This window comes from Pipra filicauda, unplaced genomic scaffold (genome assembly GCF_003945595.2).
Source record: "Pipra filicauda isolate LSUMZ 115617 unplaced genomic scaffold, ASM394559v2 scaffold16_size7369187_pilon, whole genome shotgun sequence".
Lineage (NCBI taxonomy): Eukaryota > Metazoa > Chordata > Aves > Passeriformes > Pipridae > Pipra > Pipra filicauda.
In genome coordinates, this window is record NW_024104207.1 from 5,761,552 (window position 1) to 5,788,834 (window position 27,283).

Consider the following 27,283-nt stretch of genomic DNA (forward strand, 5'->3'; position numbering starts at 1 on the left):
CGTCACTTCCGACGCGCAGGGCCCGCGCTATTCCCGGGACCGCCCCCGCAGCGCTCCGGGGCATCCGCCCCCGCCCGCCCCCTCCGATGCCTCCGCTCACCGGGGACCCGCCCCGCGCCCGGCTGGAGCCTCTCCCAGCCACGGTGTGGCGGTGCCGCGTGTGTGCCCGTTCGGCCGAGCTCTGCGTGGGCGCGGTGGTAGCGTAGAAACATCCAACATCGGGACGAGATGGACATAGTCTTAAGCTGTAACAGAGGAGGTTTAGGTTGAGCGTCAGGAAGAATTTATTCGCAGAAAGAGTGATTAGACATTGGAATGGGCTGCCCAGGGAGGTCGTGGAGTCACCATCCCTGGAGGTGTGTACCGAAAGACTAGATGGAGCACTTAGTGCCATGGCCTAGCTGACATGGTGGTTTTCGGTCATAGGTTGGACTCGATCTGAGAAGTCTTTTCCAACCTCATTGAATCTGAATCTGTGATCAGCATGGGACTGGGTTGTCTGTCTCACTGATTGCCCACGATCCTCAGATCCAAGCGGAGCTGAAGCAAACAGGATAGCTCTTGGGCTGTCACGTTACACGTTTGATGCAGTTTTTGAGGTGCCAGCATTAGCAACTTTGTTGGCACCAATCTTGAATCGAAGGCAAAACAAGTAATGCAGCTGTGGAATAAAGGGAAAGCATTAGTCTTGACATGTGCACCAGGTATCCCCTGCCTTGTCCTCTGAATGCTGGGAAAGGCAGGGACCCTCATGGATGGGGTCAGCCCAAGAGAATACATGAATTTTTAAGAATGGGCAGGTGGCTGCTGCATGACTTTTAAGTGGCTTTTCCAATCTCCCTTCAGACAGAGGAGCAGCACTGCAGGTGACACAGGTGGGGCAGAAGAGGCTCAACCCCCGTGACACATCCACATGACACTGGACAAGCATTCAGCTGGTATGTTTCAGAGACTCAGTCAGTGAAGCTCAGCAAGAGGCACAGAGCCTCCAGAACTCTGGCAAGGAGCAGGAAATTTCACAGCATGATGGGAACTACTCAGTCATAAGTATGTACAGGCAACAGTGGAGACTGCAAATTAAGGGAGGTGGGAGCAATGCAGAGCCTTCAAGCAAGGCACGTTTCTCTCAGCATACGCCAATCTCAGCTATTGCCTACGTCATCAATTGTGAGACACACAAAACCAAGTTTGTTGCTCAGCCAAAGTGTAAAGGATAAACCAGGGGTAGTTTGTCTTGCTTTGTCTCTCAGGTTGTGGTCCAAGCAGGCACTCGGGAGTAAGGGAACAGCCCAGCAGGCACTGCTAGAGGTAAACTTCCTCAGCTGCAAGAAGAGTGCACATGCCAGGCAGGGAGCTCACCCACGTGTAAAGCTGCATTACAATACGTATCCTGAAAAGCAGCTCAGGTTTGACCCGCTGGAACATGGGATAAAACTGCTGCCTAACAGATTGGCAAAGGTGCCTTCCTTTGTAACCACTGGGGCACAAGCGGTTCCACGAACCTGGAGAGTATCATTTACAGACACACTTCCCAGAAGAGGTACAGTGTAAAACATGCAGAACAAAATGTTTGACTAGCCATCAAACTGCATGAGATAAAAATTAAATAATCTCTGTATTGAGGAAAAGCAAAAATCCTACTAATGCAAAAACTCCATTTGGGAGTGGGAAGGTGATTAATGATCCCTGTTTTAAACAGGTAAACAAATTGCCCCCCCCCTCCGACCTCAGTCAGTAATTGTCACATCAAAACAAATATGCTGGCACTAAAACTGAGAACTGATCAAGAACTAGTAGTGAGTGAAGAGGTGAATTTGCTCTTGCTTGCCCAGATGTAGTTCCCAGTTACATCAACACCTGTTATGCCTACTGAGACTGAAAAGCAGAACTGAACTATTACAACTTTGATTCCACTCAAACAGATGAAAATACCCTCTGAGGAGCCCCACTGAAATTATTAGAATTACTCCTATCAGTGTCAGGTCACTGGTAGTTCTTAACACGGTCAGTGTTTCCGGAAGTTATTTATCATTGTTTGCTCCTGTCAGTCTCATCAGTAATCTGTCATTTTGCAGGTGTAACAGTATTTTGGTTAACTAAACTGTAGCCTGCAGTTTGTTTCAAGAGGCACTGCCTTCATGATGGGCCACGCTTTCGCTTTCTGCTGAAAAAGAAGATGTATTTGAATTAATTGCCAAGAGGAAAATCTGGCCAATGCACCTGCTCTAACGTATCTTTATATGCCTACTACAGCACATCAAAGATCATCTGCTAAACTGATTCTGCAGCTTGACGTAATTTTCATGAACACACTACAGTTGCTTAATTAAACTGTTAGAAACAAAATCAGGGATTCACAAACTATGGCATTTTATTTCAGAGGCCTTTGCTTACATTTGTACAATATATTACATAACTCTCCATTTTCTGCAGAACCTAATATATATTTTATAGCTTTTTTCTATAAGCTTTTCCTTCAATGTCTGTCAACAAATTTTTACAGTCCTGTACAATTCTGAATACTTGGAAACCATTTTCAATAAAATCAGTTATAACCTTAAGCGCACACTACGAAGACTGAAAATGCTTTTCTTAGAAAAGTCAAATGAAAAGGATTCTGACACTCTAGCATCTACAAACAAAATGCTTTGAATTCTTACATGTTGTATTGCCAGAAAACAAAGAAAAACATGCCAGCCCCTATTTCCCCAGGCAAAAGAAGTACACAGAACTACAATTAAAACAGTAAAACAATCTGTACAATAAAGTACTGTGTATTAACAGTGCCAGGTATTAAATAGCTTGAATGAACACTTCCGCAATATACAAATGTCTTACAAAGGTATAGAATTAACAGGAGAGAGCTTGGGATCCATTCAACATAAAATCAATACAAGTGAAAACATTTTGAAGTTGGTTTTGGAATTTGTACAAGGCATTTAAAAAATTAAACATCTACCACTCGGCTAGCTAGTTATTTTAAAAACAATTACCCTTTTGTGGCAGTGTTGGTATCAGCAACCACAAATTATAACCTCACACTTTACTCCCTCTTGAAGTCCTCTCCTTGAAGCTCGTAATAAAATAAGCATTAAAAATGAAATATTTGTTGCTTTAAGGGGAAAAGAAACATTTACAAGAAAACACAAAAATATACCTGTTATAATCCATTATGAATAAATATACACTTTAAACTGGCTGAATACAATCTTTATACATTAAGATTTAATACAGTTTGTTAGCCATTTTCTTTCTTTTTCATAATGTATTTTATCAAAATTAAAAAAAAAATACTGTTTTATAGAAAAATGGCAAAGTACAGTAGTTTCATTCCAATTAATGGGTCCTTAAAACCCAGAGTAACCTCTTTAAGCCTAATTCAAACCTGTAAACATTAGTCAGTCTTTTTTTTTTTTTTTTAAGGAATCCTCATATTTGGTTATCAGGACTGATGTCAAACATCTTACTAACTGCAGGTTTTGAATAGATGTGCTTGACGTATACAATTAAGCCACTATAAGGTGACTTAGCAGTTAAAAAACAATTAGCTTGTACAAATGAAAATATTTTCAATATTTGTCATAAATAAATGGAAAAATATCAAATGTTCCAGCTTTAACAAAATACCAGGGAATACAGTAAGCCTTACCACATTGATTTAGATCACCCCAACAACTATATGCTTATTGTCCTGTCTCTACAGGCAGTGAACAGCCTCCATTTGCCACAGTGGAAGGCCTTCGAGTCACTAGACTTACAATTCCCAGACAAGTTGGAAACAATTATTGCTTGAGGAAAAGCAGTTTGTTGTACTTTTTCTTCATAAAAGTGCACTTAAGTGCAAAGTTAGCTTGTCAAGAAACAACTTTAAATATAAAATAGTGCTTGTCTGAATTTTGTGCCACTGTGCAGTATAAAAAAAAAAAAAAGAAAAAAAAAAGAGTGGCCCTCAGCAGCCATTAAGTGCAAAGTGCTTTGGCAAGTCCTGCTGTCACCTGCACTCAACTGACATTCCATTCTGTGACGAACTTGACATAGAAGGTTCTGCTAACGTTAACATAACTGCAGCCGTAATGGAACTAGAGGAAGGTGATGAGGAGGAAGATGATGTAGTAGCAGCACCTGCACGGGAAAAGGAAAACACAGGTTATACAGATTTATAAATCAAGCAATAAAAATGTTTTCCTATTCAACAACAAGCATTGGTATATACTGACTCCAGCAACTAATGCCTAGCAATTAAAAAGAAAAAAGCCTTTTTATTCCCTAGTTTCCTAGTAGGAAATACCCTGACAGAAATAGTCAGCTGTATGCAAGACACTACAGCATTTTTAACCTTGTAGCCCTGGTTCATCAACCACGCAGATCAAGGGCCCAGTCAAAGGATGCCAGAGCTCATTCCTGACCCACCAGCACAGTCAACTGTTCCTTTTCTTTTCTGTGGGAATCAGCACTGAATCTGCGCATACACCCTGCTCCGGCAACCGAGCAGCAACTGCAATTCCCATGTGATGGCTGCAGCTATAAAAATCTTACATGTGGCATTTCTCACACTGAGAAAATGATCCTTTTAGCATTCCTAGAAGCAGGCACACCAGAACATTCCCTACAGCAATAGGTGCAGCTGCTTCAGAAAGATGAGCGATTGGTCTCCCTTAAACTCATGGAACAAACTCCTTATCCTAAGGGCAAAGCACTAACTAGGCCCACAAGCAGTATTACAGTAAATTTATCTATAACTTGAAGAAAAGTGATTCATACCCTTAGATGCTTTGTTCACTGGATAGAAAAGTTTATATTTCTGTTTTTTTTTTTTTCCTGTATAGTAGTTCTGCCAGAACAGAATTAGATAGATTGCATGCCTTGTTAATGCTCCCTTACATAGTGACTGGGTATCTAATCCCTACCTTCTGAAGGTCATAAAATAACTGCACACAGCATATCCCAAAAACCAAACAAAACCACACTCCTAATGGCACAGGTTTCCCTATAAATTATCCAATCTTGTTAGCACCTTAATAACATGACATGCAATTTATCCCTCTAAAAGCAGAATTTAGTTCCCAGCACTTACTTTCCCGCTCTTTTTTCTTTAAGCGCTTTCTTCTTCGGTCAATGGAAGCCACCTCAGATTTCAAGGACAGGTAATGTTTCCTGATTTCTTGCAATTTCTCTTGGAGAACTGTTATGCGCTCAGCGCTAGTCAAGTTTTCCAAGTCAGCTACAAGTTAAACAATCTTTGTTAATTACTGCTTATTTTTAAGCATTTCCAAACACTTCTGAATGTCAGTGAAGTGGGAAGTACTCAAAGCTTAGTGATGTGCTTTGAGGTAGCAGACAGCAAAGCTAAGAAACACAGCAACAGCAGCAGCTGCTGTTTGTTACCACAAATTTGTTCATATTTTTTATTATTTTTTACAAGACACCATCATACACTTTTTTGGATTTTTTTAAGGAAGAGGAAAAAAAAGCATTCCACTCCCCATAGGAAGGAAAACAAAATAAAATTAAGACAACTGGTGAAAACATAAGGGCCAGAACTAGTTTTAAGCCTGTTTTCAGTCCTTGCTAGAGCTCAGTTTGGCCCAAGACACCAGGCCTGATTTGTCATGGTTGTGACAAAACAAGCAGGTTACAACAGGAATCTGAACAGCTGTGGAGTGGTTCTAATAGAATCCATGGAGTATGGGCTGTAAGGTACAACCGTACAGGACTCTCCTCACTGGACACAGCCAGCACAGGAGCTGTTTCCAGCTGGGAGCTCTCCACAGCATGGCATACAGCTGTGGGCGGCACTGGTAGGAGAAATTCTCAGTTCAGTCCAGGGCAGCCACACTGGAGAAACTCAATTCAAAAACATTTAAGAATCATTTAAACTACTGTGTGGGGTGCAGAATGCACTCCATCAACCTACAGTGAAGGTAGCACCTAAGGACCAAAAGCCACAACTATATTAGGCTGTGGGAAAACAAAGAAAGCTCAGAGACACTGCAAGTGTCTTTGACTCTGCAGCAGCAGGAAATGTGTCAAACAGCACTCCATAGACCACCTTCTGCCAAGCAGCTTCAGTATATGGAATGTAGCCAAGGTAGAAGGAAAGGAAGGAGCAAAAGCCCTTTAAAGGTGTTGCACCAGGAAAGCATTCACTGAATCTCAACAGGCCAGTAAGTGACAACAAAAACCTTTTATGTTACACATTCCTGAAGAGCACCAGAATGTAACTTGACTGTGAAGAAGTACTAGGAGAAAAATACTTTTAGAAGTAGAGTAATGCTGAGATTCACGGTTGGAGAGGAAAAAAAAACCAACACATCAGGGTCAGATTCAATTAATAAGTTGCACTAATATCAGGGCTTTAATAAGCCATTGATCTCTTTTTCAGATAAGCAAATGCATGATCCTTTCCACACTGCTCACTTCCAGCTACACCTAGCTCACCCCAAGCTGTACCTGTAGCTTGACTGAAACAAACACCATGAAAGCTCTTAATACTAGAAACAGTAAACATGTCCTGGGTCATTGAGACAGAGCGGAAGGGGAAAAAGTTACAAATCAATCACCTAAGTGTCTGAACACTAGAGAATGAGGAGTAAAACAGCAAGAAAATATCAAGGGAAGAAGCACACAGAGTAGATAACACTCATCCCAGAATGGCAGGTATGCAGAGGACAGCAAGAACCTCAAGTCAGCTCAGGAGCCATATCTAAAAACAGTCCTGGAAGAGTGTGATATAGGTGGTTCCCTGTGCTACATTTGCAAAAAAGAGAAATGAAGATTTATCACAAAATTAAGCAAACTCAGGATGAAAAAAAAAAAAGCCAAAATACAGAAAATTAAAAAAGCCTTTTTATACTATACCACAAAATGCCACTAGGTGTGTTTTCAAGAAAATACTTACACATTTGAAAACTCCATTTGTAAACTTTGGGCAAACGATTATTCTGTTCTTTGAGATCAGACTCCTTCTCTCCATTTTTCCCACATTTTCCTGGAGACTGTGTTCTTGTGAGTGATTTGGTTTGGTGAGACTTCATGCCAGTAGAAACTGATTTTGCTGACTGAGACTTGGACACACTTTCACCAGCAGATAGTTCGTCACTGTCACTGCTGTTTGCTGAAGAAACAAGAAGACCTTGTTACAAAACAAAGCCCAAATGAATGCTTATCAGAAGCTATCCCTGCACCAATTTTCATGTAATGGGAGTTTATTTGACCCAAATCCTATAACTCTAAAATGACAGAACTCATCCTGGTATAGCAGCTTGGCACACAGCTCTCTGCATCACTGGTGCCCAAGTATAGAACCACAAACCAGGTATATAATGGGGCCTCTGATTGTTGCAAACTGTGAAAGAGAAACCTTGCACTGGAAACACCACCCTGTTAGTTGCTGTGCAGGTAGACTCAGAGCTGTTCTTTGGACCTATGGGAACCACGATCCTACAGACCTAGAGAGTGGTTAGAAATGCCAGACTCTGGCACCACAATCCATCCTAAAGACTGGCAAGGATTTTGCTGAAAGTGTGTGTGCAAAAACATAAGGGGGTGGGGTCAGGACACGCTTCTTGTAAGGAGACTGTCGAATACAACCCAACTGCTCAAGGTCCCCAGAGGGAAGGTGCACTCTACTCTCTGAATGGTTCATGACAGCATCACACTTGTTGCTCTAGAATCACAGCCATAAATAAATTGCTTATATTAGAAAAAAAGGCAAAGAGGCAGTCCAATGCGTCAGCCTTGTGCCAAAATGAACCACATCTGTCTGCTTATGGGGCTGCACTTTTTCTAAGAGTTCGCAAGTTTGACTGTTACGACCCGTCTCCTGTTTACATTTTTTAATATCAATTTCTAACACAGCACTCAATATATATATTAATTTCTATCTCATTTTTGAATGAACAATTACAGACAAGCCTTTGACTGTATTTTTAGGACGTGTAGCAGAAATGAGAGTAAACAATCGGCCTTTTCTTCACCATATGGCACCCTATTTTTTCTCTACTAAAATGACTATCAATAATCTGAACGTGTGTGACATAATCTACAAATTCCTCAGATATGATGACAAAATTTTTTAATTTTGGGAAAATAGCTGACCCAAAACAGAATAACTTTTTCAACATCAAGTGGAGAAAACTAACTATAAAGCAACAGGCTGAACTGAACAGTTTTCTAATCAAACTGCCCAAAGGACAGTAACAAGGTAATCTGTCTAAAAGACAAGATTTATGAGTAACAATTGAAAGGATGATTATTTTTAGCGTTACTAAAATAAAACTGGGGTGAAAGCAGGGGCAAGAGACTAATTCAACACAAGTCTAGTGAAGCAGTGGAATAAAATGACTAGGAAATCTTCAGATTCTCCATCATTAGAGTTGTTTTTAAAACCATGTTGAACTCTAATTTATTAAGAAAAACATATGCCTCAGTTGTACCTGCCCTGGGTGTTGACAAAATGAGACCTGAAAGTTTCTTTTGGTCCTGGCCTTCATGCTTTGGTGATCTACAGAGGAGAAACTGAATATCAAGATACCTGTAGCATGAAGGAACTCAGCCGGCTGCAGAGTTGCTGGTGTTGGCTGGCTTAACACAAAGGCAAGAGCTGAAGCTGCCACAAAAGCAGGTTTAAGAGGTATACCTGAATTTTGGCAAAAGTATTTTTTTTTGCTTACAACTAACTCCATATTTTATCTATTTATTTTCCTTATCACATTCAGCAGTGCCTGAAGTCTAACAAAAACATCACATACACACCAAGGACTGTGTGGTACAAAAAACAATTCTAGATTTGAAGTGTTTGCATCCTGATGGAGACATAGGTTGAGAGAAAGGGGTAAATTCACCAAATCCAAGGGAATAATGGCAAGGCTAAAAATGGTGTATTAGTTCTGCAAATTCAGTTTGTTTTGTTACTTTAATTCCTGGGGTGAGGGGAAGAATAAGGATAATGGAAGAGACTAGAGAAATAGAATTAAAAAGGGTAAGAAAATATGAAGAGGAGGTCAATAAACATGAAGGAAAGGTGGGGTGAAAGCAAATACCGGACCAGAAAGTACAAACTTTTAGTAAAAGCTGGTAAAAGAAATAAAACAGGGAGGGAAGGAAGGGAGGTGGGAGAGAGAGGGGAAAAAAGGCATGGTGTATGCTTTGGATCCTTCCTTTAACTGCATTTTTTCAGTTATCCTCCTGACTCCACTCTCTAGTTGACTATTTCCTGGTATTCTTTATTAACAGTGAAATGAAGCAGTAATTGATCTTGTTGTCTCCCAAACACATGTGCGTATGACCCCTAATACACCTCTGCTTTTATTAAGCTTCCCAGTACTGTGGTTTCTATTCCAATTAGCTTCTACAACTACAAAAAACTGCAAAAGCTACACTATTTACTGTACAGGAAGAAAACAAGAGTCTATATTGTTCTGAAATTATTCTCATATTTGCTAGAGGGTAGAGATATGAACCTCTAAAAATTCATCTTGCAGAAAATAGAGACTATAATTTCCTTCACGTCCTCTAAAACAGGCAGTTATCGTGGTACAGAGATACCTGTCCCAATTCTGCCATGTGTGAAATACTCTCTCTTCTTAGTCTTCTATTAAGGACCTCTTAGAAATAGGCCCAGAAGTAATACAAGACATTTAAAAACACTTTGACATTCAGGTAGAGCAGTTTCTTCATTTAAACAGTATTAAGAATTCCCTGATGAGAACATTTTGTCCTACTACATTTTTTATTTCCAGACTTTATCTCCTACAATCATCCGAACAGATGACACGGTACTTTCACACATTTCATTTCACACTAAGCCGCGTACTTACTAGTTTTACTTTTCTTTTTGCTGTTCACAGATGTTTTGTGGCTTCTTTTCTGCTTTTTTGAGGAGCTGCCTCCTCCCTGAGCATCTTTAAGTCTTTTTTGGCCTGTACAGACTATAATTGGGAAAAGAAAAAAAAGAAGAAATCGAAAGTAAATAAACGCTCGCACTTCTGTGTGTTTTTCTCAGTCTCACTCCCTCCCCCGCCAAAAATACTTCAGAACTTAAGTCTGTAGACAACAATGCAACTGTTCCTGCCTATCCTTAATACAGCTCAGTTTTGTACTTTTACCGACAAGAGTAGGTGAAAGACAATGGAAGGCAAAGCTTTTTCATATAGAGTGCCCAGGTAAGATGACTACAGATAACTTTCCCGCATACATCACCAGAATTTCTCTTGAACCATGTGGATTTATTATTTTTTGAATACTGTAAATTAAAAAGGAATACATTTACTAGAAAAGTTATCAAGACCTACTGGAACTGAAAAATGTTTTTAAAAGTTTGTTGTACTTGGAAGCTGTGAGACAAAAACTGAAGCCATCACTTGTGATCAGCAGTTACATTAATTGAAAGTATTAAAATCTTAGATAATGTTAAAAAAAATCCACAAAAAAAGGAAGGCAAACAAAAAAAAAACAAGGGAAAAAGTCTACTGGTATTTGTGACTACAAGGGGAAAAAGTAGAAAAGGAAGATAAAAGAATTCTAGTACACATGCTAAAGGAGAGTGTTTTAGGAGTTGTTCAAATGTTGTTTCCCAGCCATGTGACCTACAGATTAAAAATGACCCCTATAATAAAACAATTTAAATTAAGGAACCCAATTTTCTGAAGCAGGCAACATGCTGACGAAATCAGAGAGGAAGCTGAAGTCTAAGGCATGTAAAAGTAATCTTGTACAATAGTGTAAAACTTCTTTTAAGTGGCAATAAATTGCTTTCATATAAAAAAGCAAACAAATTAAGTTCTAAACCTATGCAGCTATAATGAACAAAGCAATACAGGTGTATTTACTGAGGGCTACACATTCATCTCTTCCAAACTCTCTCCTTTGTTTAAGGAAACACATTTTGTTGCATATTTTCAGAAGAACATTTCCAACAGAATGCTCAAGATCACATCGCTTAAGGGCATTTTGAGCAAAATTAGTTAACGGTTAACTGAAATCTATTGAGATGAAGAAACCACTTTTATCTCAGGATTATAGCCAAAATGCATTTTTCTTCCTTTATGTTCATAATTTTTAGACAATACAACACAGTGAAAGTAGCTGTACTTTTCATGAACTGCAAAAGAGCCAGCTACTTTCAGAAAAAAAGCTTTTGGATCTTGCCAACAGTTAAAAAGTAGGCAGCACTACACTGATATCATGTGCACAAGTGTTGGTCATGTTTATTATCCCCTTTTCTCTAGTGGTTTCAAGATAGGAACTTCAATCTGCAAAATCACATCTGATAGTGAAACATAGCTAAAAAGGTCAATGCTTGTTATCAGCTTGACTTGAATCTTATGAAGTTAATGTTCTAAAAAAATACAAGTTTGAAATGGCTGCCTAAGCAGCCTAGCAGCAAGAGGGCTTTCTACCCCCAAATACACACCTTACAGAGAATCAAATTTTATGCAAGAATCTTCTTCTACTTCTGAGGAGGGTGTTTAAAATACTTCCATCTTGCTACAATAAATAGGCCTTACACAAGCTATTACTGTTTGCTCTGGGCTTTTCTTGCCATGTCTAGTAAAAACTTAATTCTTACATACTTTATCCCTCACTGACACCATCACCATTTTCTTTTTAATGGAAGGCCAATAAACTTCTTGGCAGATCATATTTATTCACTTAATCATTAAGCTATTTCCACACATTTGAAATGGACAGCAGGCTACTACTTCCGCCAACAACTAACTTCCCTGCAGCATAACCACAACAGAATGCTAAAAATGCTCTGTTTACCCTTTCCTTTACCTTTTTCAGCATGCTCTGGCTCTGGTTGATTACTACTACTGGAGCTGACGCTGGCATCAAAACCTGTTGGAGAAATATTTCCCTCAGACTGGAGGTCTTGCAGTTCCCCTGCCACACTGTCCACCTCTATTGTGCTATCTGTTTCACTTTTGATGCTTCGTATCTCTTCTTGATTTGGTGGCAGCATCTCAGAGACAGTGACGCTGGACTGATGTCTACTGGACTCCGTTACAGTTACAGAGGAAGGCGACTCAGGAGTTGTAGGAGGAGTATTTAGCACTGAATTGCTGCCACTGCTTGGAAATTCAACTTTCTTCTCACCCACTTCAGTCGGTTTCTCCTCAACAGGTTTCACATCCACACTAGCCGGCAAAGATTTTTCAAGTTCACAGCTAGGCAAAGAAATACCTTCTTCTGCAAGAGTCTGAAGCTGCTCCTCTGCTGCAGCATCCTCGGGAGCAGCATGTGGAGGGGAGGCGGCAGCCTCAGTGTCAGAGTCTGAGAACAGTTCCTTCAGTGTTTTCTTCGGCCATTGCCCTTGAATACTTGACCAGACATCTTTTCGATCCTTTGCTCTGGTGTTCTGAAGTCTTTCATCAGAGTTATTTAGAAGCTTTATTCTTTTCTCTCCCACTTCAGAAAATCCGGAATAGAAAGTACTTGTCCGTAAAGACTTCCTTTTCTCCTCTAGTCCATTGTACTTTTTCGTTGGAGTGATTTTCAGTTTAGATTTGTCTTCCTCATCTTCATCCGAGGAGCTGTTACTGCTGTTTTCTAAACTAAGGGAGTCTTTGTTTTTGGACTTCTCATCCTTTCTATTAGGTGACACTGTCTTCAAAGATTCCTCTGCAACACAGTGTCTTCGTTTACCACGTTTCACTTGTGGTTTTGCTGTTTTATCCACTATCTCCTTTTTTACATCCTTTCTCTTCTTTGTAGCTTCATCTTCTCCATCGGAGTCACTGTCTTCAGATAACTCTTCCATCTCTTTTCTCAGTCTTTCAGGAGACTTGGATACTGACTTGGGCACTCCTGCATCTGTAAGAGCTTTAGTTTCTTCTGGGAGGGATGAACTGCTCTGTTCTTCTTTTAGACGGAGTTCGTTTTTATCTTGGCTTACAGCTTCAGGCTGAGATTCCTCTTTGCCATCAGCATGTACATTCAGGGCACTTTGGTCATCTTCTTGCTCGCTGTCATCAGAACTTTCAGAAGCTAATTAAAAGTAAATCCAAAATAAAAAAAAAAAAGAAAAAGAAAAACAAAACAAGAAAAGTTTGTCTTGTTTCTGGTTACAAAGAATTATTACCAAAAAAAAAAAATCCAACTGAAGAAAACTCTACAGATATGAAGACATGCTATAATAATCTTTAGCAGTATATCGCTTAAATGGTACCTCCTGAAGAGTTCAAAAACTTAAGGTATAATGCCTAGATCAGAAACTAGGAAGATTCTGTATTATACAGTACATCTCCAGGAATTTCTGAAGAGGTGGAGAAAGCATAGAGTGCATCAATCCATAAAATACCAACTTCTCCATAATTACCCAAACCAGGAACTGAAAGATGTGCTTACATATTTCTTACAGGTTACAAATACTACCATTATCTGCCTTTTTTCCAAAGCCTAGAACAGAGACATCATTTTCCCTGGAAAATCCACAGTCTAAAGGACAGAATAACAACACACACATTGGATACTCTCTAACAAACCAACCTGATGACAAGGCTGGAAAAAGGAAGTGAAAGCAATAATGGACGGTACTCAGAGAAACAAATGGACAACAAGAGTGTAGCACAACAGTAAGAACATTCAGGGTCAGCAATAAAGAAACTGAGAAAAGAAGAACAAAAATACAATGGAGAAGGAATCATCAGCAATCCCATTCAATGGGAAAAGGTATGAATACAAGGAGAAATACGGGAATTGGCTCAAATATATATATATATACATATAACTCCTTGATTTGTAAAGTTAATTACAGATTAATTATAGCACTAATAATAGTGTCACCACTAATTGCTTTTTTGTTTCTCATTTCCTAAGGAAATGAAGCTTCATAGATTATGTTGACTGTTATTCCACCTACAATTTTGGAACCCAGTGGCCAGTGTCAGCCAAGTTCAAATAACTCTGAAAGATTATTAAAGTCACATAATTCCCACAAAAATCTGCGGTAACCCAAACTACCTACACCATATGATTTCCTTCTCTGGAGGCCAAAGGATAAAGAGAAGCAACTCTAAACTAAGGATAAAGAGAAGCAACCAGTTATTATAATGCTGCTGTAAATGTGTGGGAAGGGGCAAACCGTGTTAGCAACGACAGACAAGCTGATGTGAAACCTAGCTTTATTAGTTCTGTTTTTCAAGGTAAAAAAAAAAAGTTAAAAATAATGGGTCCTAAAAGTTAGATAAATCAAAAATTGAAAATTTACACATTACATAGGAAGCAAAAATTCTTTGCTCTATGTCAAACAAAAAGAGGATGGCAACACATAGAATGTAACTGACTGTTGACACACTGAATCCACACTACCTGTTTTCAGAAACTGCCAACACTGCTTTTGTCCAAGGGTTATTTCTGAAGATAATGTTATAATTAGCCAGACAAACACTGGCAAAGTGTTCAGTTGCATCAGTTGTTCTACACTGACATTTACTCCTGTTTAAAGGCCATTTACAGAATTAGAAAACTTTATAGTACAATACCTTGTAGCCCATTAATCACAGAAGTAATTTCTATTGATTTAACTGGAGCTTGTTCAGTATTTTTGGCTTCAGCGCTGTCAAGTTTGGACCCAGTCTCTGGTGATGTGCTGGTGTGAAAGGGGGGTTTTGACAAACGTCGCAATTTAGAGGGTTTAGGAGAATACTTCTCTTCCTTCTCTCTGTCAGTTTTGTTCTAGGCGAAAGAAAAGATTTAAAAAAAATAACAAACGTTTCATTTGACCGCACATCTTAACAAAGACTACAATTACACAATATTTACAGTTATCTTTAACATTCAACCTGTGAAGAAAAGCTCTCCTCTTTGTTTGAAAGATTACGAATACCTTTCTGTGTTCCATGCCAAGACCTTTCTACTGAAGACAGGGACTTTGCCAATACTAAAACAAACTGGAAAGCAAACACAGCCAGTGCTCTAGGAGCAATAGCACCGCAGGATGCCAGGCTCAGCGGTGGCAGGGCAGCTGTCAGGTTCTGAAGGTGCTGGGCAGGGGGTAGGAAGAGCGCCAGTATCTGTGGCAGAAGGAAAAGCTTCCTTGCAGTTCACAGTCCAAGGAATATACCATCACCTAAGCCTAAATATCAGTTGTAAAAGAATGAATTTTGGAAGAAATGCTTGGCAATAAAATTATAAAGTCCCATGCACATAGACTAGTCATAGGTTTGCTCTCCAGAATCAGGGAGCTCAGAAATTTCACCCCCTGAGGTGGCTCCCAACACTGATAAAAATTTGGATCCTTCTCATTTGTTTTCTGTAAATGCATACAGTACATTTAATTAAAAAATACGGGAAAAAAGGAAATAGAAGCTTCCCCACCCCAAAGAGCAAACCCAAAACCTCCATGAAAACAGTATCTGTTTTTAGAAGCCTACGAAGTCGCTTTCCCTGTCAAGCATTTGTAGGCCAATCTAAAGGTCAGGAAGGGAGGTGAGGATTACTGAAGTATGTATCAAACCAAAGTTGGGGGGAACCAGGGAGAAAAGGGAGAAAAACTACCTTTATTTTCTTTCGATGCTTAATTTTTGGTACATTTTTATCAGCTGGCCTCACTATCTTGTCTGCCTTTATCCATTCATCATACCTAAACACAAAAAGAAATTGTACACATTTATGATTTTAAGCAGATAATCACGACATCATATGAGAAATTTAATCAACGAAAAAGAGAATTAGTAGGAACATAAAAACAGAACTGCAATTTGAATCAAGTAACTTGCGTGCTTTTCAAATCTGTGAAGTTTCAGCTAAGGTTCAGAGGATTGAAGTTTTTTTTACACTGAAGAGTAACTGCAAAATCTGCTATTTTGCCAGTCTGCACTAAACAACAGGAAATCCATGTAAAAGGTAAAACAAACTACCTGAATGACAAATCTTTATAGACCTCCAAGAGGTATCCCTTCATATATATTTATATTTTTTTATATATATATATGTACACACACACTGTAAAACCTTAACAAGTTCTTACAACTGCATAAAATGTGACCAGTTAATAAACTCTTTTGATCCCGCGTGTCTGCAAAGTGATATTTGGAGTGACTAACCCTTTGGAGACACTAACTTTTGAGTCACTGACTCCACAGTAACACTTTTCAATTCCTTTTCACTTAAATATTTCCATTTTGTATCAGAATGATACAAGACAGAAACATACTAAATAGTGCCAAGATATTAACAACAGGCATCTTACTATCTAAGACTAGCCCTGTCAAATACAAATCCAGGACTAAAGAAGTACATTCTTAGTAAGAATATACTGTAACTATGGTACTGTACTTGCCAGATTCATTGTGTACTTCTGAAAAAACTCAAGAACCAATTAAATAATTTTTTTTCTCCCAATTATAATCAGCTGTTTTACTACAACTGTGAATTCAAGAACCATCTGCATAAGAAATAGGTCTGTTAAAAAATACTATGTATTAACATACAAACAAATTCTGGTCCCTCTAGGTAAACATGAGAATAGAGGGGGAAAAAAACAACTTCAAAAAACCCACCACCACTAAAGACCTAAAAACCCAAACCACACACCCCTAGACAACTAGTACAAGATGGAGTCAAGTACAATGCACTCATGACCATGCTGACTTTCCACCATTTTTATATATACGACTACTGACACAGCCCCAATTCAGCTTCTTTGCAACACTACCAATTATATCCACAATGGTGACACATAAATTAAAAACATATAGAGAAAAACATGCCCGTTTCCAACTTGCTTTCATGTATATGCTAAGTTAAGATTTATGCAAAGTATTTCAGAAGCTCAATAATGTATTTTATTAACTTAAATTTCACATAATAATACAGTGAAAAATGAAGTAGCAATCATCTCTTAAAAACAGCTTTACAAAACAATTTGTTGGGTTTTTTTTTCCCTTCTCTGTGACATAAAAATCACAAAATCTTGCAGCAGACCATGCAGACTGTGACATACCAAGATTGCCTATACTGCTGCAGATACCACTGTCATTGTACTATTATACTGTCATTACCAGGAGAAAGGTCAGTAAATAGTTTCTCTCCAAAACTGGAATATAACTCTGCAAAGTTTCCCAATATGAAAAAATCCCATATTCTATGAGACTGTGGGAAACTCTATGTGAAGCAATCTTTCTTCAAGTCAAAGACATGCTTTCCACAAGGAATACTGCTAAGTGACTGCCAAATGGACTTTGTGACCCACAGACAGGTAAGACTATTTTATTAGGTCTAAATGCTCACAGGAAAACAGCACCAGGACTTGACAAACACGGTGAAAAGTGATGATTCTGATTCTGACAGTGTCCTTTCTGCCTCAACCACGTTGGAATACAAAATTTGTATTCACTCATTCTATGCATTTCCAGTAAGAAAACAATCTTCCCCCTATGCAAAGTCTGTGCACAGCCCACACTGTCTGTGATTCAGAGTAACTGCAGTGCCTTTTGGGGTGACAGCTGATAGACATGGGGGCACCCAAAAGCAAAGGAGACATGCAGAATCTGAAGAGAATATCTGTACATACCACAGGGCCTTAAATGTTACGTATTAGAAGCAGTGGTCACACAAGCCCTCATCTCAAGGAGCACAAACTGAAACACTATGTGTGACAGTCACAGTTCCTGGCCGGAGCATATCCTGCTTTACACCTGACTGACTGCACAAGAAACAGAGAGACCCTGCGAAGAGGCCCAGTGTCACAGAAATCTCACAGCTTCTCCAGGGAATGAGCTGCCCACACTTCACACCTTTGCATCACACAGTTCCTTTCACTATTCACACATCAGATGCATATGGTTTGCCTAAACCTGTGACAATGAGACCCCAGGCTGAAACAGATCCTGCAAAAAGGATACGTCCCAAGCGACAGCTGACAACATGATCCTAAATTACTTTTTCCTCTACTGCATGACACAGAGGCACCCTGAAAGGTGCAATTAAATGGGGTGTGTGACTCAGACTAGAGTCTTTCTGGAATTGCACCTGCTAAAATATGAAAACTTACTTCATCAATAATCTTGCTTTAGACAGTCTGTTCACAAAACAAAATAAACCCAAAAATATTATGAAAAAAGCTCTTCAGCTCTCATTACAAGAAGTATGTGCTTTCAGAACACCTGCGTTGTTTTACTACAATGCTGTCTTTCACACTTACTTGCATCGCCACCCTAAAGTGAGCAGGTGGGTGCAGAGACAAGGGAGAAAAGATGGGGAGCTGCTCTTAAACAGTTTGCACAGTTTTTTGAGAACCAAGAGGAGGGATGTAATATGAAATTATTATTTACCTAATTTTTTTTAATCAGGTTTCATATGAAAACCTGAAATGCCTTCATAAGGAACATCCCTTTTGCCTTACCAAAATGAAGACAAAGAAGAGCCAGTAAGGAGAGAAGCTTTTCTGCCCTACCAGTTAAAATGAATGGCTGCCGGAAAGCGGAGTTTAAACAGGAAGGAAGAAAAAAAGCTAAACCGAAATGAATAGCTGTACAGCAGAAAAAATAACTGGCCCTTTCCATCAGAGTATGTACTGATTCTATTACATCCATATGTACTACTTGCAAGCTAAAATACATCACAACATACTCTCAAAGACTGCACAGTCAATCCTCCACAGAAGTACTAGAGGGGAAACAAGGAGAAAAGCATACTTTTCCAGACTAGATGTATACTAGCAAAGGTACCACTTTCTCAGGAAGATAAGTGACCTTAAGGAACTAGGAAGTCTTGGCAAATTCACTGAAAAGTTCCAGTAAACTCTCGGTAGCTGCTAACATGGAAGAACCAAGTATTTAATTTGGCTGTGATCAAAGAAAGGAGAAGAGTTAGTCTGACACCCAAATATTGGAATATTAGTTAAAGATTCTGGTTTGTTTAATTTCACTATTTTTTTTAAATAATTCGCCCCTGCCTCCTCCATGACATACATTATTTTCCAGAACCAGGAATTTTGCTACACATTAAATTCAGTGGTTGATAGTTAAGTATAAAATTCATATATGAAGTAACAGTTCAGCTAACTGAGACAGAAATTAGCATTTTCACATGCAGATTTCTGAAGGAAGGAATGTTGAAAATAGTAAGTCTTAGCTTTAAACAGTTGAAACATTCAAGAATAACAAGCCTTGTGATGTTGTACCATAATGACCCACAGTTTTTAAACAATCTAAATGCTTTTTAAATATGTACCCTTTAATGACTGGGAACGTGCTGCAGAAGAAATTCACCTCAAGCACTTATAAAATGAACTTTTTTTTGCACTAGCAGCTGAAGATTAAAATTACAACAGAAGGAACTGGCACTGTAGGCCCCAAAGAAGTTTTAGTTCCACACAGAGCACATGTAATTCAAAACATTACTGGCCTGTTAGAAGAAACACAGTTTCTCTGTATTTCTCTGCTTTTTTTGGTTAACACATGATAACATAAGCAGGTCTCTCGGGGTAGAGATTTCTACCGTTCCCTTTCACTACAAGTCAGGCTCCACTGAACGCTGCCATTCTTTACGTTTATCAGAGACACATATCCCTTGAATCTCAGGAGCTAACAACAACATCCTTTAGCGTAAAGTTGTACAGCTTCTGCACTTCCTATTTACTCTTAAAAAAAAGAAAAGAAAAAAAAAAAAAGAAGTTCCACAGTTGTTGTCTCTGGTTCCAGAGCATTAAAAATCTCAAAAAACTAAAAAACATGAATATCAAGTTTACCAAATCCCGTTCCAAGTACCCCAAGGTGTGTGAACACGCTCCCTCGCCCCCCACGCACAATTATTCTGAATCTCAGACTGATATTGAAATTAAACTGTGATAAGAAACAGTAGTAGCTATTTAGGATTTCTGCTCAAACTTGTAGGGTTTAAAGAATGGGTCATTAAATGGCATACTGACCAAAAGGGGAAACAGGAAAAGTCAACCTTTTAGGGGTAGGAGAATGACAGAATTAAAAAAGCCCTAGATGATTAGAAAATCCTAGTTCGGTACATCCCTGTACCTGTACATACAGTACTTGTCCTTGCTAAGTAAGCTACAATGATTAAGGAGAGGAAGGAATTGCTTCCTATCCAAGCAAGGCAGTTATTTTTCCAGGTTATGACTGACCAAAAGCTAAATCAAGCTATTACATCTTGTGAGACTAGTCTTCACAATACTAAAATACTGAAGTATTTTGATGATGCCTTAAGCTCAGGCTTATCCACTCTGTCAAATTCAAAACTGTAAGTAATTTTACTTGATTTAAAAAAATTTAGCCACATTTAGCAGAGTCCACATACAGTCCCATAGCTAAATCTCAATCACTGATATATTTTTCAGTGAATAGTCCTGCTCCCCCAAAGTCTTTCAGAGGGCTCTTTTAAAACACCACATAAAGATATAAATGCAAGTCCTGCTGTCAGAAAGATCAAACAACGTTCCTTAATTCTTAAATGAGTGCAAGTTTACTAAAAATGCTTTTCTTATCAAACATATCCTAGTCACAGAAATAATGTCTCTGATACCAGTATGTGTATTTGTTTAAAATGCAGAATTAAAAAATCAAAATCTTGATTTCTCCTTTGAGAATGGGAGTGCTGGGATCTCCAAGGTGAAGAAGGCTCATTTTTGACTTCTCATTTCTTCAGATTTGAAGTAGTATTGCTCAAATAAAAATCTGATGTCACCTCATAGCATGCATAATATGCATGGCATGACATTTGCTCAAAAAGGAAAATAACTTCTATGTTTACATGCGAATTCCAAAACAAGAGTTTAAAAGTAAGAAATCTCTTGGAATTGTTACACACAGTAATCCTCAGTGAGTAGAATGAAGTTTCAGCAACTTGCACTCCCAAGGGACTCCTCCCCAATAAGGGCTGAAACGCAAGTCAGATCCCACCTTGAGCAGGCTGCATCTCCCCTCATGTCTTGACTTCACAGCCCACTATGCTTACAAATGTTGCCTGAAGACAGTTTATGTCAAAGATCCTATTTCTGTAGATCAATGTAGATGCAGACCAAAATTCTACAAACGATCAGTATCAAAACTGGCGACAGTGAGACTTTCCTCCTCAGTAGTGGTTTAGGTGCTCCTGGAAATCACCAGGCCTAGATGTAAAGAGGTGAATTCAAGGGAGGAAGAGAAGCATCACATTTCTCTAACTGTTACCTTTGATAGCAGATCTTGCTAGAACTGAATAAATGACATTTGTCCTGCCCTCTTGGTCAGAGGTAGCGTGTCCAGATGACAGATGATGGTCACAAGAACCTCAGCTTTTTCAGAAAAGGAAAAATAAGTAAAGAAAAAGTCTAGCTGATTTGTCTCAGACTTGTGGGGTTTGGGTTTTTCTTACACATCTATAAAGACAGTAATAAAGTTAAAAAGATAACAGCTAAAGACAATGAGCAGATACACTGAAAATGAGGAAAGAAGCAGATATGCTTATAAGCTGCTCAAAAACATTGGTCTTCTCTACTGTTTTCAAAGTTGCTTTAAGTTTTAAATGGCAAAAAAGAGGTCTGAAATGGGAAAAATATAAGAATACGTTGACTTATTTCTATTAATGCTAGACTAAAGACAATAAAAAGGCATATACTTCTGCTGGTATTAAAAAAAAGTGTAAGATGCCACTAGGCTAAGAAGAGACTTGTTTGGAAGCTTTAAGGCAGCCTCAGAGGAAAGAAGGGGAGGGGGAAACTGGACCTGATGAAATGCAATTATTTGCTGCACACTAATTTGCCACTAAGAATCTTGTCATTCTCCTGTTAAATATCGTACTGGTAGTGTATTCTGTGCTTCACTGACAAGAGTATACAGCCTCAGCTAAGTACACTATTCAAATATTTTATGAGATAAAATTGGCTTAAGAAAGCCAGAGGAGGATTCTGTGAAAGAGTGAACTGTCACTTGTATGGAGAGAGCTAAAAGAAAGATGGGGAACAAATGAAGCCTTTTTTGAACAAGTAGTTTTAAGATGATTTTCTAAGTAACTAAAGTGCTGCATTTATATAGCGCTAAAAATCTAATAGTTTCATACAGTACAGTGACCTTCACAGAACACCAATACTAAAAGTTTAGGACTCCAGATGTCTATTAATTTAGGTTTTAAAAATCATAAGTGTATTTGAGAAGTAATTCAAGAAGTAATCGCTAACTAAAACTCAAGTTACCTCACGTTCCATCCACAGTAGTGCACCAAGTAAAGGACTTCTCCACCTTCGATGTCAGAATCTTTAATACTAGCTTCATACATTTTCTGATTTTTCCCTCTTCCATACCGCACTTGGACTTTCATGCCTGGTGGATAGCATTCAAACTCTTCTTCCTCATTGTTATTGTTGTCTTCTTCCTCCTCCTCCTCCTCTTCTTCCTCCTCCTCTGCTTCTTCTTCATCTTCATCTTCTTCCTTATTCGTGTCATCTCTTGAAAGGTTTAAAAAATTGTAGAGTTAATATGAGATACTTCATAAGCTTTTCAGTTCCAAACCACATATATTGATAAATATTGTGGATGCATTAGAGAGTGGGAAACAGGAGGCTCCAAATATGTGAAACTGTACTACAGCTGAGTAACATCAGCAAAATAGGATATAGCAACACATACAAAATCCAGTGACTGTAAGGTGCAAAAATGACTCAAAGAAAAAAAAAAATCCATCAAAATCTGTATGAGGAGAAGTTGTTCAAACTCATCTTTACATGATTCTTTCATGCAGCCTCTTTGTTTAAATGTAATTTTTTCAGTTAAAACTTATCCATTTCAACATAAAGTTTCCTTAATTCCATTTTTCAACCTACAAGTTTCACTAATGCTTCTTGAAACTTGCTTGTCAAAAAAATCCTTGCTTTTTTACAATAAATAAACTCAATCGCAACATCTTGAAATGACTGCAACCAAAACCAAATTTTAGGCAAAAAAATCCCCAACATCTTATGTGAGTTTATTAGCAAATTAAGAAAGCTGTGCTAATTTCTGACCTTGTCACTCCTTGCCAATTACGCTGAAGGTCTTCTAAATATGTCAAACTTGCACTTAATTATTATATAAATACACAAGCAGGTGTTCACTGTTTTCAGAAGTAAGCTAATTTTGAATCCATTTTTAGATATTTGGACTAATTTTCAGAAGCAGTAAGAACCCGTGAATCTTGCTAGTCTCAGTCTGTGGTAGCTATAGGCTGTCCAATGATCTGAAAATTATCTGCAATCAACCTAAAGAGGCAGATTGCATTATAAAAGATAAAGGGGAAAATATCTTTTAATCTCAAATAACTATATATATTAGTATTATTAGCCCTCATATCACTCTAATCCCACATTGTGCAAAACAGAACAGATTTAGCTGCTGACTAAATTCACGATAACTGTTGCCTGCTAATAATTCAAAAACCTGATATGTGCAACAGGTATGTTTGGATGTATTACAGTTTGAGTAAGAAAAGGTAAGTTGCTCCTAGTCTGATTCATGCCAATACTTAAATTAACCTCACAAACACAGAAGTCTGTATTAATAATCTAAACCTTTCTGTAACATCTTCAGTAGCAAATACTCAGATAAACCAAGCTACTTTTGCTCTGTAAAAGGATCAATAGCATTTTAGTTATTCAAATGCTTCTTTGCGGAAGTAAAACTGCAGGAATTAGCTGGCAAAAGAAAAGTCAGAACAATATGCTAAATTCAACTGTAGTGTAACCACACTGATTTAATAAAATTACTTCAGAAATTAAAGTTGTCACATATATATATATGCACAGACACACATAAATATATAATTATATACATACATGTGCATACACAATGAGAAATGCTAAAAAATCCCTTTGTTGGTATATTAACTATACCAAGTCACGGAAGAGATATCTGTCCAGGTATACATGGCACGGACTATATGGTTTAATTCTGGATGGTCAAGACTTCTAATTTATTATATACTTGCAGTGAACTACTTTGCTGGTGAATTAAAAATCACCTGACTTAAAAATGCAACATAAATAAATGAGCTTTGAAAGCTCACTTGACCTCCACTACACGTCATATGGCAAAATTTACTTCCCAAAGAAATCATGAATAAAAGTGCCCAAAGACTAAGATGAAAAATTCCTGAATAGAATTCCACAGCTAACAACAGAAACCACCAACTAGTAATTTAAATGCTTTTAAATTATACCCTCTGTTGCACTAAATCAAAACTCCTGATTAACTTCGGTTTAACAGGTATTATCATACAAAAGCTAAAAAACTTAGCATCAGGAGTGAAGTCACCACTGCTCCGAGAACTAGATGTGCTTGTGATTTCCCGTTAGTACGCAGACTTTTCCAAACTGCAATGAACCACATTTGCCAATTCTTTTTTCTCCAAGAACTAGGGGCACAATCCTTGAATTCTGTCTGCAAAGAAAAGCATGCCTATGAGGGAGGCAGGATTTTCCAAACACTGGCAATTACGGTGCCAGTGGCTCTTCGGAAGCTGGACAAATTTGCAGTCGCTCTCATCTTAATGACCCTGTAGGTTTCTTGGGTGTCCCAAAAGATATCCTACAAAGACTCCATGACAATACCAGAAATTGGTACCATCTGGAAGAGATGGAAGCCTCATTGTGACGTTGAATAACTTGGATGGTCAAATAGATGCAAACAGCAGGCTGTACATAGGTGGAGGGCATGTCAGGAAGCAAAAGCAAAATGGAAGTGGAGATGGCTGCAATTAGAAAGTGTTCTGAGGAATGACTTGGTCAGCAATCATAACCTGGATATTGTAAGAACATTCATAATTTCGGAGCAGAAAAAAATGACGCACTCATATAGCTCCTGAAACAAAAAAACCCCAAACAACCCAAAAAACAACAACAACCAAAATCCCAACTCAAAATCCAAGAACAGGGAATTTTTTTTTGCAGGGAAGAAAAGATATTGTCTAAGAAGGCCATAAATAGCTCAAACCTGGCAGTGCAGATGAAGGAGAAGCCATGACTGCCATGAAACAGAGGTTTGTAAGAGAAAATTGTGATTGTAGCCATCCAGCATGCACAGTAAGAACCTCATTAGTCCATGGATTTCCTGTAATGCTCTTTAGTCAAAACCCCAGGGAGGGCATGGGGAAAAAGGGAAACCCCCCCAAACAAACAAACAAACAAACAATAATAATAATAATTTAAAAAAAACAAGAAAAAAAAAAAACAAAAACCAAAAACAACCAACGAGCCTCTTGGCAGCAAACAATAATTTTCAACTTACAACCAGCACCAAGCAATATTTACCACAAAGCTGCAACAATTTTAATAACCTAAGCAGCAGTTGATGAAACAAGGAAGCAGCACATGTGCATGCACACTCTACAGGAGACACAGTAACACAAGTGTAACTGTGTTCCAGAATCCAAAGTATCATCAGAAAGCTTATCAGGACTCAAAGGCACTTCAAATTATAACCACAGACTAAAAACAATATCCCCACTCCATCTCACAAAGATTGGGAACATAAACCTTCAGAAGCAGGAAATTAATGAATTAAAATGCAAAAGTATTTGTTAATAAAACTATTAAAATGTTTAGATTTGCTAAATTCTGCTTATCATTAGTTCCAAAGGACACAGTGAAATCACTAAAATGCTAAAACCACAGAGACGGCAGGTAATCCTCAGTCAATATAAAGATTTAGCACCAACAATCCCACCACTAAGTGCATCAACAAACAGACGCTGTTAATAGATGAAACAGTGCATGCTATTACACCACTAAAGAAACTGCAGTATCATGCAAACTTCTTTCAACCCACTTTCTCTGGCGCTAAACACAGAGCTGTCACAAAGCCCGGTGAAATCCATGAGACAGGGTGCGATTTGGAACATTACATCTGCCTCCCAGGATCCCCGTCTTGCAGCAAACCTAACCCTACTCCAACACACTTTCCTTGACACACCAAACTGGCACACACAGCAGGTGAGATAGCATATGCAAGAATATGTTTTTTTCAGGGGTTATTCTAAAACTTGAGGAAGCAAGATTATTTCAATTATTGGTTCAATTAAGTCATTACAGTTAATTGAACCACTAGCAGAAATAAACTCTAGTGTAATTGACACTTCAACTTTAGCAATTAGCTTCTATTTTTGTTTCCCTCTTATTTTTTTCCTTTTTCTCATCCTAGAGCATAATTTAACCTCTACTTCACATAATACAGAGCTGAAAGATGTTCTGTCTCTTCCATACTCTCACATTCTCAGTCCTAGATGTATTAAGGTGATGCTAAGTTTAAGGCACAGAAGTCATTAAGACATGTCTTATGCCATGACAACAGAATCTCATCTTTAATTACACAAAATAACAAAACACCCAAAAATTCATCAGTATTTGTCTTCCCTCTTGTCCTGGTTTTGGCTGGGATAGAGTTCATTTTCCCTTAGTAGCTAGTACACTGCTCTGTTTTGGATGCACTGGGGTGACGGGGGAAGTGAGCATGGTTGCATGGTATGTAGTTGCCACCTCTGAAGCTACAAAGGAAGTCTGAAAATAAAAGCTCCGAGGACTTCTGCCTACACACACAAAAAAACTGAATAAGTGCAGTTACGGTCCCTTGTCTTGAGGGAAGGGGAGAGGTACTAACTTGATTTGAATCACATCTGAGTGTAGTACAGTACACTTGAGCAATGCAAGCATGTACTCAGTAACCAGCGTATTCCTCTGCTGCTGTGGAGAAGACAGATGAAAGGACTTCATGTTATTGCTTCTTATCATTCAGCTAAGTATTTTGAAACATTCCTCAAAAGGATAATGGATGGTTCCAAAGTCTGGCTGAAGAGTACAGCCCTTTCTATTTTTACAGCACTGGTTCACATTCAGCTTGGAAACATCTAGTATCTGATCAATGTTTAAGGACTCGTCCACTCACATAAGTCTCAGTGACAGCTACCATGGTAAACAGGCTTCATAGTGACCTTAAGCTATGTAAAACACCATGGCAGAACCACTTTTTCCATATCAGATGCCTCCCTTCCATTCAACACGCAGGACTGGTACATTTACACTGCCACTCTACACTTCAGCACTGCATCATTTGCAGCTTATTGCTGCCTCAAAAGCAATCACTACATATGTTTGTTATCAGTGTGTATTCTATATTAAGAAAAAGAAAACAATTAGACTGTTTCTGAAAACATAACTATACAAAAACTTCCTAATACAAAGACAGCTGAAATACATAAATAGAACACACATCACATGTAAAAGCATAGAAATATGTTCCTATAAATGAAACTAAGTATGGGGTTTATAGGCTTTTTTTTTTTTGCATACACACCAATAATCTAAAATTCTGAGCAGATG

At 38.4% G+C, this 27,283-nt stretch overlaps 1 protein-coding gene across 1 annotated transcript in view; it reads right to left on the reverse strand.

Annotated features, from left to right (window-relative positions):
* Nucleotides 1–2,346: 2,346 nt before the first annotated feature.
* ARID4B (AT-rich interaction domain 4B) overlaps nt 2,347–27,283 on the reverse strand; it is a 90,177-nt gene continuing 65,240 nt past the window's right edge. Inside the window, exons 18-25 of the mRNA XM_039379566.1 lie at nt 22,133–22,384; nt 15,502–15,586; nt 14,487–14,679; nt 11,779–12,990; nt 9,819–9,929; nt 6,899–7,114; nt 5,075–5,221; nt 2,347–4,122 (exon numbers count right to left, since the gene is read on the reverse strand). Of these exons, the coding sequence (XP_039235500.1) occupies nt 3,992–4,122; nt 5,075–5,221; nt 6,899–7,114; nt 9,819–9,929; nt 11,779–12,990; nt 14,487–14,679; nt 15,502–15,586; nt 22,133–22,384 (2,347 nt within the window). The 3' untranslated portion in view covers nt 2,347–3,991. The remainder of the gene's footprint in view (nt 4,123–5,074; nt 5,222–6,898; nt 7,115–9,818; nt 9,930–11,778; nt 12,991–14,486; nt 14,680–15,501; nt 15,587–22,132; nt 22,385–27,283) is intronic.